Genomic DNA, 12886 nt, shown 5'->3' on the forward strand with positions numbered 1-12886 from the left:
ATTGTATCTGCAAAGAACAAGGTATCTGCAAAGAATAAGGAAAAGTCACTGGAAAACCAGGCTCAAGTTCTATCCATGTCACTTCCCTAGTGATACGGTCTCATGCAAGCCTCTTAACCTCTGCTAGTCTCAATCCTGTCAGTAGAATTGTGACAATCAAGTGAGATAATATTTGTGAAGGTGCTATATGATTGCAAAGTGCTATTTAAGTGTTGAGCATATGGATAGGTTATTATCACAGTTATGAGTATGATATGAAAGCAACAAAGGGGACCAAGATTTCTCCTCCTAAATCTGTTCTGAAGACCCAGACCTTTCATTCCAACCTTGCATTCAACCAGATTTACCTAGAACATGCACTTCCTCTGCTCCCTGTTTATCTGTACTGATTTATCTTGGTTCATGTAGTGCTTGATGCAACTGAGTAACACTGAGTTAACCCCATTCTCCTCCCCTTAGTGCATAATTGAATCCCTTGAAATCCATTATTAAAGAAGAAAAGTGGAAAAACATTTACTAAGTGCTTCCTCCAGTCCAGGCACTTTCTTTGCCTGAGATCCTTTTCCACAAACCACAGACTGTGCCCAAAGAGGAGAAATTAAGAAACCTTTGCCACTGAGACCAGTGGATATTGCATTTCTATTAAAAGCTGTCTGTGGCTGGATGTATCCATCCCAGGTACAATGTTAAATGATGTAATGAACGTATTCAAAGACATAAAGCCATTATATAAAATGCCATTAAATATCTCACACTCAATGTTAACAAAATACAGCTATAAATTTCCTTTGGTTGTCATTTTGCAAGTTGCTATTTCTCAGTGATTAATGCATCGGCAAGTTCTTCACTATTGAATTTTGCTGCCCAGTCCTGGCAAATGGGGTGTCAGGAATGCGTGACCCTTTGAGATGCAATGGCTTTCAACTTTCTTGGTATCACCACTCCTGAGTTTGGAAGTACCAAGTTTCTTCTAGGGCTGGTTTCTATCACTGTTTTGTACCTGCTGGTTAAGTATGGTCCTGAGGCTCCGTGTTTCACATACTAGAGATCAGAGGCAAGGAGTCCCAACCATCCGAGCCATGGTGCAGAATTCAAGGTTGGGAGCAGACACATCTACTCTGAGCTTTGAGACTGGATCGTAGCTCGTACATGAAGCTATACATTTTGGGGTGTTCTTTACTTGCTGGATGAAGGGGTAAAATGAAGAAGAAGAGTTGGAAGGAATATAGAACATTCTGTCTAGAAAAGTTCTGTGGTCCCAGTTTTCCTATGGTTATTCACCGAAACCACAGGTCAAAAGGAAATAACATAATATCCAGATATGTCTCACTGAACTTGCCTAATTCTGTGAACTTGTCAATATTTTCATTTATCTTTGCAAGCCAAGTTGTAAATCCAGACAGGCCCCATCCCTTTGAGCCTCATCAGATACTGGCAGAATGGAAATAACTGGCGTGTTAGTGATGGGATTATAAAGAAGCATTTAGGATTTTCCTAGGTCCTGGAGTCAATGGCTGTTCTTGCTACAAGTGTATCAGTCAAACCCAATCAAAAGAAATGTCGTCGGCCTGTTTCCTAGACAGTAGACAAGTGGCCTTTCTGCAGTGTGACCTGCCTTCCTCTTACAGGGTACTCACCCTGCAGGAGTCTGGTCACTGTGGGTCAGCCGAGCCAGCTTCTAATGCTCCTGCTCTCCTCCTTTCAGGAAACAGCATCCTCCATTCAGCTGCCGACAGCGTGACCAGCGCAGTGCAGAAGGCAAGCCAGGCCTTGAATGAGCGCGGAGAGAGATTAGGCCGAGCAGAGGAGAAGACAGAAGACCTGAAGAACAGTGCCCAGCAGTTTGCAGAAACTGCGCACAAGGTGGGCCAAGAGAGGGGCGGGCTTCTCAGCTCTGGGGTGTTGGGGAGCTACAGTGCCAAGAAACTTTATTTCAGTATTTTCCTGTCATGAGATACAAAATTAAGCTTTTTATTTCCCCTTTATGTAATTCCCATCTGCTACATACTAAACACCTGAGTCATGGAAAATTTCTTCTTGTACCTGGTTTCTCTGGCTCTTTTCTGATGTCCTCATCCGTTTCTCTGACCTTCTGACCTTGGATCTTTAGGAACTATGGACCATCTTTAGTTCCTGCTCAGAAGTTTAGGGCTCAAGTATCGAGGCACAGAATAGCGGGTGGGAGAGAAGAGATCAGGTCTTCGAATATCCGTGCCCCACTTAGCCAACACATGGAGGACGTGAGGCTGCTCGTGCTTGCTTTTCCATCCTGTCCCTTTCTCATCCTGAGTCTGCCATTGTGTCCTTATCTCTTCACCAGACACAAAGCAAGCCCTAGTCCCAGGGAACTGTGCCCCTCGGGGCTAGTTTTCCCTCTGAGGGGGTGGGTTGTTATTTCAGGGCCTCAGTTCTGGGGCTCTGAGCTTGACCGGACCAGCGCTGAGCTGCCAGCAATACTCTCTGCTGCCCCTGAATCCAGAGAAGGGCATTTCCTGCTTGAGTGAGTGCGCACTCTGCACATTCTCATACTGGCCGAGAACTGCACCTTTTAGAAGGGAAAGGGGCAGTTTTTATTGGCAGCCAGCTATCTAAGGCAGTCATAAACCAAAGGAAAGAGAGGCCCTGTTGGTCAGGTGATAAAGAGGATTTATTACTGTTCTTGTGTTTCAGATCAAAGGGCAGTTTTTTTCTGGTTAGTGGTTTGAATTTAGGCTTCCAGAAACAACATCTGCTGATGACTTGTGTTGGCATGTCAGACTTACCATCTGGCCCTTAAAATACACTTTTCAGGTGACCTTTTGGGGAAAAAAAAATAACTGGCTTTAACAGAAACCCCACTTCTGCTGAGGAAACAAGGATGGATAGATAGCCTAAAAAGCAATGAGAAAAATATCCCCAGCTGAGTTGCGGTGACTTCTTCTGGAGGCTCACGCTCAGGTCCAGCTGGGGAACCAGCTCTGAGTGGATGACTCCTGCCTTCTCTTCCTGCATCCCCTTTGTGCAACCCTGTCTTGTCATCTTATTCATTCTCTTTCATGACAGGGTCTTAATGCACTGTTGCCTGTGGGGCCCATTTCGAGTTCCTTCAAGGAGAATTAGCCAGATCTGCCTGAAAATGCAGACAGCCCTGCTGGAGGCCAGAGCCTCAGATTGCCGCTGTTGGTGCAGATGCAGAGAGAGTGAACTTGGATTTAAGGTCTCCCTAGTTCCTTCCTCCCTTCTCCAGTCTCTGTGACACAGAGATAATGATGACATGGAAATGCTGGCATTACAGCGTCAGCTTGTTTAACAACAGCAGCAGCTTCCGTGATTTCAATGGGAGGACGGATAGTGGAAATCTGGGGAAACATTTAAGTTATTGAGTTGTGTAGAGAAGGCTAAAGGGAATAACTTTATGACAGTCTTCAGTTCTAGGAAGGGTGATAGTACAGGCATTTATCTTTCATGTCTTCCCACACAGAATAGAGCAATCAATAGTGTGCTGATAAAATTCTGCTAAAACAAGAATTTAGGTTAATGATTAAACCATGAACCAGGTTACCAAGGAAGATTGTGAAATTGCTCTTCCTAAGGTGGAGTAGACAATACCTGGATGTCATCCATGTAGGCGTCCCTCCCAGAGGGGGCTGTACAAACACTGGATTGGATCACCTAACCAGATGGCCTGAATTCTTGACCCTGGTAGCCCTGTTTCCCTGATACTGTGGCCAAGTTTGCTAGGTAGTTGGGAAAGCAATATGGAATAGTAGTTAACATCTTGTGTTTGAGTATAGCTCTGTCATTTACTATCTTGGTGACCTTGGGCAAATGTTTCATTTCTCTAAGCCTCAGTTTTCTCATCAGTAAAACAGAGCACTATTCTTTATGAGAATGGTACCTACCTCCTGGAGTGTTCAGAGAATTGAATGAGTTCAAAGCTATTAGCACAGTATGTAGCACATATAAATCTAAATTACTATTATTTATAATCATTTTCATATATATGAAATATATATATGAATATATATATATGAATATATATATATGAATATATATATATATATTTTTTTTTTTAAGTGACCCTGTCCTATTCAGTCACATAATGAGCATGGTTGAGGGATTGGAGAATTGATACTGGTGATTGAGTATCCTCAACACAGGGACAGGGAAGGAATGGAGGAGAAGATTTTGTGCCTCCCAAACCCAAAGGGAAAAGGGTGTGGGAGGGCCTCCTGCTAAATGTTGATACTATCTAAACACAGATCAGCCCTTGAAACAGGACCTATCAGGATAGAAACTAATGCAGCCACCAAAGGCAAAGGGGTCTCTGGCTTGACCAGTGGGAAAATGTATGCCTAGCAGTTACCTGCTTTCACTCAGGAGGGGTGAGGCATGGACAGCTTGTGTTTATTTTGGTTTCCCCTCCCTTAGGTAATCTCGGGGGGAAGAGGAGGGGTTACTAGTGTCTGTTAATGTGTATGAGAGTTTGAGAGTGTCATGGCCAGACTTGCAGTTGTCTGAAACTGGGATGTGTGCCTATGAATCACTGGCACTGGCAGTATTCCTAACGAGCAGACTGACCTCTCTAGATAAGGTGTGGCTATTTTCCCAGGGCCTAGGACTCTTGATTTGGACCTGCTAGCATAGGCTGACCATGAAGATGTCATTTTACTGGACAAGCCACAGCCAGGCCTGCTGGTGAGGGGAGAGTTCAGAGATGGAACCCAGGCATTCTACCCCCAGACAAGCATGGCTCTGTTGACTCAGAAGGAGTAAGTTGTGCTTACAAGTGGGGGCCAGAACACATGGCAGAGTCCTGAGCAGAAAATGGCAATGCCAGGTGGCAGCTCCTGGAGCTCCCAGTTGAATAAGGGCACCCAACCCCAGCTGGAGAGTTTGGCACACGTTTGTAGAGTCCAGCAGAAAAGGGTCTTTGGCCTTCTAACTTGTTCCAGGACTCCTGCAATGACCCAGGTGCAAGAGTGAATGAATCACTTTTGTACAACCCTGACTTCAAAATATGCAGGTGTTCGTCGTCTACAGTGCAGATAGAAAATGATCCTTTCCCCTCCGCCTCCCCAGACTGACTCCCCTACCTCCGCTCTGGTGAGCCTGGTTTGAGGAAGTGTGGTTCTTTCTTGAGCTCCCGACTTCATGCAAAGTTAACCTTAGGAAAGCGACCACAATCACAGAATCAGATCTCACTTTCCCTTGCCGAAAAGCACAATGTTGCAGCAGGTGCAGTGCTTTGATGGCCCCACCATAGGCAGTGAGTCAGTAGACAAGAGCATTACCCACATTCAGACATCCTCAGATGACATTTCTTGCAGAGAAAAACATTGACCCACCCTGTTTTGCACTAGCCTACGTGTGTGGAGGAAGAAAGGGCGTGTGGCATATCTCTCACTGGGAGGGAATGGCTGCCTCTATCCTTACTACCTAAGGAGCTCAGGTCTGGGTCTTAGGAGCACAGGTCTTAAAATATATAGTATTATACTATTATATTATTATAATATAATGCTATTATATCATAATAGTATTATAAAAATAAAATACATCATTTTATTATTTATTTTTGTTGATAAATAATAAAATCGTGACTGATACCAGGGAGATATAGTATCAGTATATAGTATCACTATATAGTATCAGTGTATCTCCCTGGTATCAGTCACGATTTTATTATTTATCATTTTTTAGGTTGAGTAGGTTACATGCATAGCGTTGAAAGAGAACTCTTTCCATGAGATATTAAGAACACAAAGTATATCAAAAGGAAATTTTAAATTTTAACAACTCTGACACCTAAATTTATCCGTTGGCATTTAGAGTTGGAGACTTTTTTATAGACATAAGAGGAGGCTGAGGTGTGGAGCAGCTGTGACTTTAGAGCTCAAGGTCATACAGCAGATTTGTAGCAGCAGGTATCCTGACCTCATTTCATGCAGTGTTCTTTCTGCTCTACCTCCCTGCCTTCCATATTCTAACACTCCTAATTCCTAGGGAATTTTTAAACAAAAACTAAAATGATACTACTTTCTTAGTACATTCAGGCTGCTATAACAAAATACCATCAACTGGGTGATTTATATACAACAGAAATTTATTTCTTACAATTCTGGAGGCCGGGAAGTCAAAGATCAAGGTGCTGGCAAATCCTGTGTCTGGTGAGGGCCCGTTGTTTGATTCATACATGGCACCATGTCCTCACAGGGTGGAAGCGGTGAGGGGTCTCGCTTCAGCCACTTTATAAGGACACTAATCTCATTCATGAGTGCTCTGCCCTCGTGACCTAACTGCCTCTCAAAGGTTCCACCTTCTAATAGTATCACCTTGGGGGTTAGGTTTCAACATAAGAATTTTGAGGAAACACAAACATTTGGACCATGGCAATACTCAAATAGCAAAATGTCCAGTAACTGTATTTCTGCAAATCTCAGCTGGTCGTGGGCCAGGGGCTCCCCTTAGCTCCATTCCAGATGTACTGTCCTGGTTACCAGGGTCTGGTTTGAACAGCAGCATAATCACAGTGCTGAAGATTAATGGTTGTGGGTAAATTGTCACAAGCCCATTCGTTGAAAGTTAACAGCTCATTGAATACCAGGACAGGAGCACTGATCAAATATTTATGGTCAGTATTTATTATGCACAACACTTAACCGCTCTGTGTTGATGTGATGGTCCATGTTGCTGAATAATGTATAAAAACTAGAAGCAGAGCAAGAAATAGAGGCCATACAGTGATGAGGTTCAGAGTGTGGCCAGGAAGTGGGACAGATCTGAGCTAGAGCCCTGGCTCTGCCATTTGCAACAACCTGGACTATATGTTTCCTGGACTATAAACTCTTCAAGGTCAGGAGTACTTAGCCACCTCTACCCTTCTTGGCAAGAACCCACATCACTCAGCACGACAGCCTGGGCACATTCAGAACTTCCCAAGCCGTGTGTCTGACAGTTGACTGACTATCAGTGTCAGCATTGCAGAACATCTGTGGAGGTCTTCACCAGCATCACCAGACAGAGGTACCAGGAGCTCTTTCAGCTGAAGTTTCCCAAGCAGAGATTAACTTATCAACGTGAGGACTGGTCCAAAGGTCTCCTCTATCACATGCAAACCTGGCTGGGGACACTGCTTGTGAGTGTTGACCCTGCCTTTCCTGGTGACTTAGCTGAGATGGCAGTCCCAGGGTTATAACTTACTTGTTGAAGATGTCAAGAAGAGAAAGAGAAGACTCAGGTTGCCCTGGATTTTGCTGGAGAAATGGATTAGTGATATCTTCCAAAATGATGCAGAGCACCACTGGGTGAAATCAGTAGGATCGGCCTTACTAATTCTTAAAAGGCAGAGAGCCTGGTCAGGATGCAGATGACAGGGCTTTCTGCAAAGTTATTGCCTGCAGAGTATCACCTGTTCTTTGCTCAAAGGATTTCTGAGCCACAGAACCCTAACCCCAGTTGTTCCCAGCCCCGGCCACAGGAATTAGTCCCTGATATCAAACTCTGGATACATGAGGAGTTACAGTTCAGCCTCTGTTCTGCCTTCTGGTTCACATCACTGTATGGACTCCTTGGGAAAGACCTGGCTAAGAAAAGTGAAGACAAATTTAATTTTATGTTCTGTACCTGCATATCATTTCCTTAAATACATTATCGTGGGCTGGCTGGGCTTGGGAAAATATTGACTGATACTGTGGTATTTTATATTCCCATTTAAAAGACCTAGTATTTCAATAGACTGTGTTTTACAAACACCAATGGGAAAGGCATAAATCAAAGTCAGGATCTGGTGTGTTTTGGCCCTCATGAATAACACAATTAAATTGTGAAGGGCTGTGGACTTGGTTGAATGTCCAGGCTGCATATTAAATAGATGGTTGTAGATTGTCTCACTAAAAGCTGTTGATTTTTAATACTTCATGAGATGCCAGTAAATACAATTCAGGGGTGTCACTTCTCCTGGATAGCTGGGAACCCCAGCTGTTCCTAGGGTAATTCACTCATTCTGCCTGTCCATTGGTTTTTTCATTTGTTCCTTCACTGTGATGAAAGAACACCACACAGCACTCCCTCCCGCCTGGATGCATACACCAGCAAAGCTGTCATAAGGAAGAGTAACAGATGAAATGTCCCAGGAACTATTTGAGAAAATGTTGCACATTTAAAGGTGCTACTGTAATTAGTAATGGTGATCTGCCACAGAGAGTAGAATTTTGTGTTGCTTCACATTGTGGAGGTGGAGAGGGAGCAGCACAGTGAAATCTCCCTGCTAATACCTGCTAAGAAAGTCTTACTTTTCTCATTCCTCTCTCTCCTTAGCTCGCCATGAAGCACAAATGTTGAGAAACTGCCTATCCTGGTGACCCTTCTTAAGAGAAACTGAAGAGTTTGTTCAGCAGTTTTTACAAGAATTCGGGACCTCCGCTTGCTTCTTTTTTTCCAATATTTGGACACTTAGCGTGGTTGTTGTTTTTTCTTTTCAGATGTTGATGTGAAAGAAAGGGTGTTGCATTTTTACATTTCCCTAATGATCTTGCTAATAAATACTACAATAGCATCAGCTTCATTTTGGATTTTTCCCTCCCCCCACTGTGTGTATGTGTGTATATGTGTTTTGAGTATGTTTTCTTTATTAAAAAATATTTTTTGTAGTTTGACTATGAAATTGGGACCAAATGATGAGCTGCGCTGGGTCTAAACTGGCAACGTGTGTTTTTTTCTCTGACATTAAGCAGGAAGACATTTTAATGTGGTGACATCAGATGTTATTTTTCCTAGATGAAAATGAAAGTCAAGCAGTGATTAGTTTCACTCACTGTCCTAGCTACACTTAATTTGAAGATTAAAATTCTACATTGTGGAAAACAATTGGATTTATTGGGGAAAACAGCAGTCTTAGATTTTGCTCCTTGCATAGTTATCTTTTGCATGAACCGTCACCTGCATTCAAAAATAAAAAATCAGAATCACAGATAGAAACATCTTTCCTGAGTTACAGCTTAAATACTCTTGCCACTTGTATCCAGGGTGTTTATTTGGAATTATCGTATGAAGGATAAAAATTTGAGAGTAAAGGCCTAAAGAAAAGCCTACCGAAAACCCCCTGTGTATTCACAGGTGTTTCTCCTGTCATTGTCATCGTGATGGTCGCTGGTATGGAAAAGCGCTTATATTTTTATCAAAAAATTGATTTGTCCAGATAAAAGTCTGTGTCAATGATAATGTGAACAAGTAGTACATTTAAAATATTTGTCTTGTCTTTTTACAGTCACGCCTATTTTAGAGACACCTTCATAATGTCCTTGGGAAAGGGCCTTTAGTTTCTTGGTATCTGGATTTTGGAGGTTTTGATGTTGTTTTTGCTGTCTATTTATTTAATGTAATTTAACATGTGAGTTTCTTGACAAATTGCATTTCATGGCAGTTGCACCTTCCCTGGTCTGATATAAAACACCACAATCACGAACCTTTACATTGCAGTCAGTTTCAATACAGTTAGTCACACACCTCGTGATTTTCAATTACTCAAGATAATAAGGGGCTTAGAGTCTAGAAGTTTTGTTTCCTAGAGGGTTAAAATGCTAAACATAAAAAAGTTGTGCTTTTTTATGAAACAAGGAGACAAGCTGCACATCTCAGACATATTGTAAGCCTACCACCACAGCGCATTGATTTTTAAGCTGCCTGAATCTTCAGGACCCCTATCTATTCCATCCTATCCATTTTGCCAATTGAGTCGATGTGTATTGCAGCCTCTTACATAGGAGCATAAGATGACTTTTGGATTGTTAATACTGATTTAAATAGCTTAAGTTCTCCTAACTAATCATTCCCAGGGAGAGAGAAAGCTTGTCTGTTGGGGGAAAAAATATTAGATGGTGCACATTAAAAGGGAAATGAGATTTGTTGGAGACAAATTTCAGAAGCCTTTTAGATGATCCAACTCAAGAAAACCCTCTATAAAATTTAATAAACTATATAAGTTAACTATAATATTTTATACTTTCTTTTTGGTGTCTTAAAAGTTTAAAGAAGCGAGGAACATGCCATTTGGTGAGTACTGTTGGAAGCTATTTTTATTTCTAGGAAAAGCCCCAAATATCACTCCAAATAGACTTTGCAGACCTCAGTTCAGAATACACACAGAGAGGTGGGCGGGGGGAGAGAGAGAGAGAGAGAGGTATTTATCTTTCCAAATGGGATTCTGGTTTCAGAGAGAGAGAGTTGGTGTAAATAATTGAAAGGATAAATCTAAAACCCCCTGACAATCCGCCAAATTCAAGAACAGAATTAGTTGCCAACTCTCTAACAACAGTGTTTGGGAAGCTGCTTCTAAAGTAGCTGAGGATGAGGTCATAAGCATACTGTGAAACCCAAGATTCTTCTTCCCTGGTAGAATTATAATAGTCACTGTTGATACATGTAACTATTCCATGAGTTGCCCTCTTTCCTCACTCTCTGCTTATCCTTTTAGACCTAAGTCTCATTGGAAATAGACTGAATTAGAAGAAAGCCCACCTGAATCTTTATTAGCCCCCTCTAATGATTAGTTTCCAGGCTGTGTTCATACCTTTGACCTCTCAGTGTCAAGGTCCTACCTAGGCCTCCCCACAACAGAGAGGGTTGTAACAGCAATCCCTGCTCCTCCTTTACCTCCCAGCCTCTTGCAGAGGAGCCCATTGATAACACATGTGAAGTTCTTTGCTATCCTTTTGTAGAAGGTGCTGCAGTACAAAGTATTAGTACAGTCGAACTTAGACAAAATAACTCTCATCATTTGGGACCAGCTTGTCTGGCTGAGCTTGTCAGAAGACATTTCATTTGTTTGTTTCATTTCTGCACTTCTCTATGAATTTTGGGATACTATATTTCTGTGAAGGACTTACTGTATGGACAACTCATAAGGGAAAAAAACTTTCCAGTATTACCACTTCTTCCTGGAATATAGCTATAGTATTTCTCACTAGTATTATTAGATACCTGTGTACAGAAAGTATGCAGTTATTCAGGTTAATGTTTCATATTAAAGAATGTATTTGTAAAATGTAACATGATCAGTAGTTACCTTTTTTCAAGCTCTGAAGAAGTTCAGATTACGTGTTAGACTTAAATTACAGTGAAATCTGTTTTAATACTACTTTTGTGGCTAGCAAAGGTTGTGTATCTATTTAAAATTATTTACAGGATGCCCTAAATAAAGGGCATTAAAGATAGGTTTAGCTCTTAATTTTAGAAATTGTGACACTACTGATGTCTGTCGTATAGTTATTAATTCTTCAGAAGTTCTCTGAGATGTCAAATATAATTTTTGTTTAATTCAGAGATAAGTAACACCTGCTCTATTGATTCACTGTTACAGCAAACCCTAATTTTGTCATTAAATATTTTAACTCTGTGATGAAATTTGTTTCTTGCAGTTATTTATGAAATCGATAAAACACTACCAGATAAGTACATGTCACCACATTTTTTATACTAATAGGAAAATCTTATGTGCCTAAGGGGAAACCTCAGAACTAGTATTAGCATGATGATAAAATGTCATTACATATGTTCTAATGGAAGAGCTTGGAATGTAATAAAGACTAAAGAGCTAACCTTAATTTAGACAATGGAAATCTATTCAGCAAGTTTTTTTTTTCCTTCTCCTGGGTGAAGCAATTAAGCTGATTAATAATTACCTTTCTCCTGATATTAGTGATGTGCGCCATTCGAGTTCATATTATAGCGTGTGGCCTCATTCAGCGAACTAGTTTCATGCCCTGTTAAATTGGAAAGAAGACTTGCTTGTATTGTGTCAATTTATTTTTATGGAAAAGCAAATGCAACATATTGCATCGCCCCGTTTGTTTTCAAGGGAAGTGATTTGGGCGACCACTGCAGCAGAACAGCTGTCTCTGGGTTGGCGTGGACGCTCGACAAAGAAAGGGGGACTTGGAGATATTTCCTGGGAGGAGTGCAGGTGGAAAGGAAAGACTGCAATCTTCACTTTTCAGAGAAGAATGAGTAGAGGTATGGTTTGGGTAGATGAGGACCCAGCCTTAAGTGAATTATGCATTTAAAGGCACTTGCTCTTGTGAACTAAATTATAAGCCGATTGCCCTGCAAAGATTATCCTTTTTTAATATAATTTTTATTAGCGATTGTACCACAACCAACTCTCAAATTTTATGGGAGGGTTAATATAAGAAATCGGTGGTGCCTTTTCCCCTGCATCAATGAGAACATGCTTAGGAAAAACGATTGACTTATCATCATCATCATCATCTGCCTCAACAAGCAGATTGGGGCAGATGTGGGGAAATAAGGGGAGGTGCGGTGGAAAACACTAGAAATAAATTTCAAGATGCAAATGTCTGAGTATTGTTTTCTGTTGCTACCCATTCTGTTTGCCTTTCATAGACTAACTTGTGTGGTAGCCGGAAGTATGTATGCATGTTCACCTAAGCACTCTCAGCAGGCGTGGAGAAGAGAGCTGTGCGCTGCTCCTGCATAGCCCCCTGAGACACTCTGTGCCAGCTTCCTGCCCATCTTGTCACGGGTGGGCAGGGGACAGTACTTCCTAGTGCCAGTGAAATTGTGGCAGTGCTACAGGTGGACCATTATCAGAGCATGAAGACAAGCAAAGATGTAAGAGACACGGAAAAAGGACACATCCCACCCACAAGGCAAGTCTCACGTTCTCTAAAGGTGAATGCACTAACAGTCCTCTTTAACAAGATGGTGCAAAGGATGGGTTTTCTTGTGGTTTGCTTTCTTAAAATCTAGAAAATACATCTAAAATGGTTTTGTATAACCAAACCAACCTGATGCTAAATTTGCCTTCATTTATACCTTTGCCCCAACCTTTTGAACAGTCTTCTTTCTCCTGTTCATACCCTCCTTTCTTCCTGGCCCTTCTGAAATCCTG

At 41.7% G+C, this 12886-nt stretch overlaps 1 protein-coding gene across 1 annotated transcript in view; it reads left to right on the forward strand.

Annotated features, from left to right (window-relative positions):
* The window catches only part of STXBP6 (syntaxin binding protein 6 (amisyn)), a 180661-nt gene extending 169282 nt beyond the window's left edge, over positions 1–11379 (forward strand). Inside the window, exons 4-5 of the mRNA XM_011930711.1 lie at positions 1706–1863; positions 8296–11379. Of these exons, the coding sequence (XP_011786101.1) occupies positions 1706–1863; positions 8296–8319 (182 nt within the window). The 3' untranslated portion in view covers positions 8320–11379. The remainder of the gene's footprint in view (positions 1–1705; positions 1864–8295) is intronic.
* The last annotated feature ends 1507 nt before the right edge of the window (positions 11380–12886 follow it).

The sequence above is a fragment of the Colobus angolensis genome, unplaced genomic scaffold, assembly GCF_000951035.1.
Source record: "Colobus angolensis palliatus isolate OR3802 unplaced genomic scaffold, Cang.pa_1.0 Scaffold88, whole genome shotgun sequence".
NCBI classification, from domain to species: domain Eukaryota; kingdom Metazoa; phylum Chordata; class Mammalia; order Primates; family Cercopithecidae; genus Colobus; species Colobus angolensis.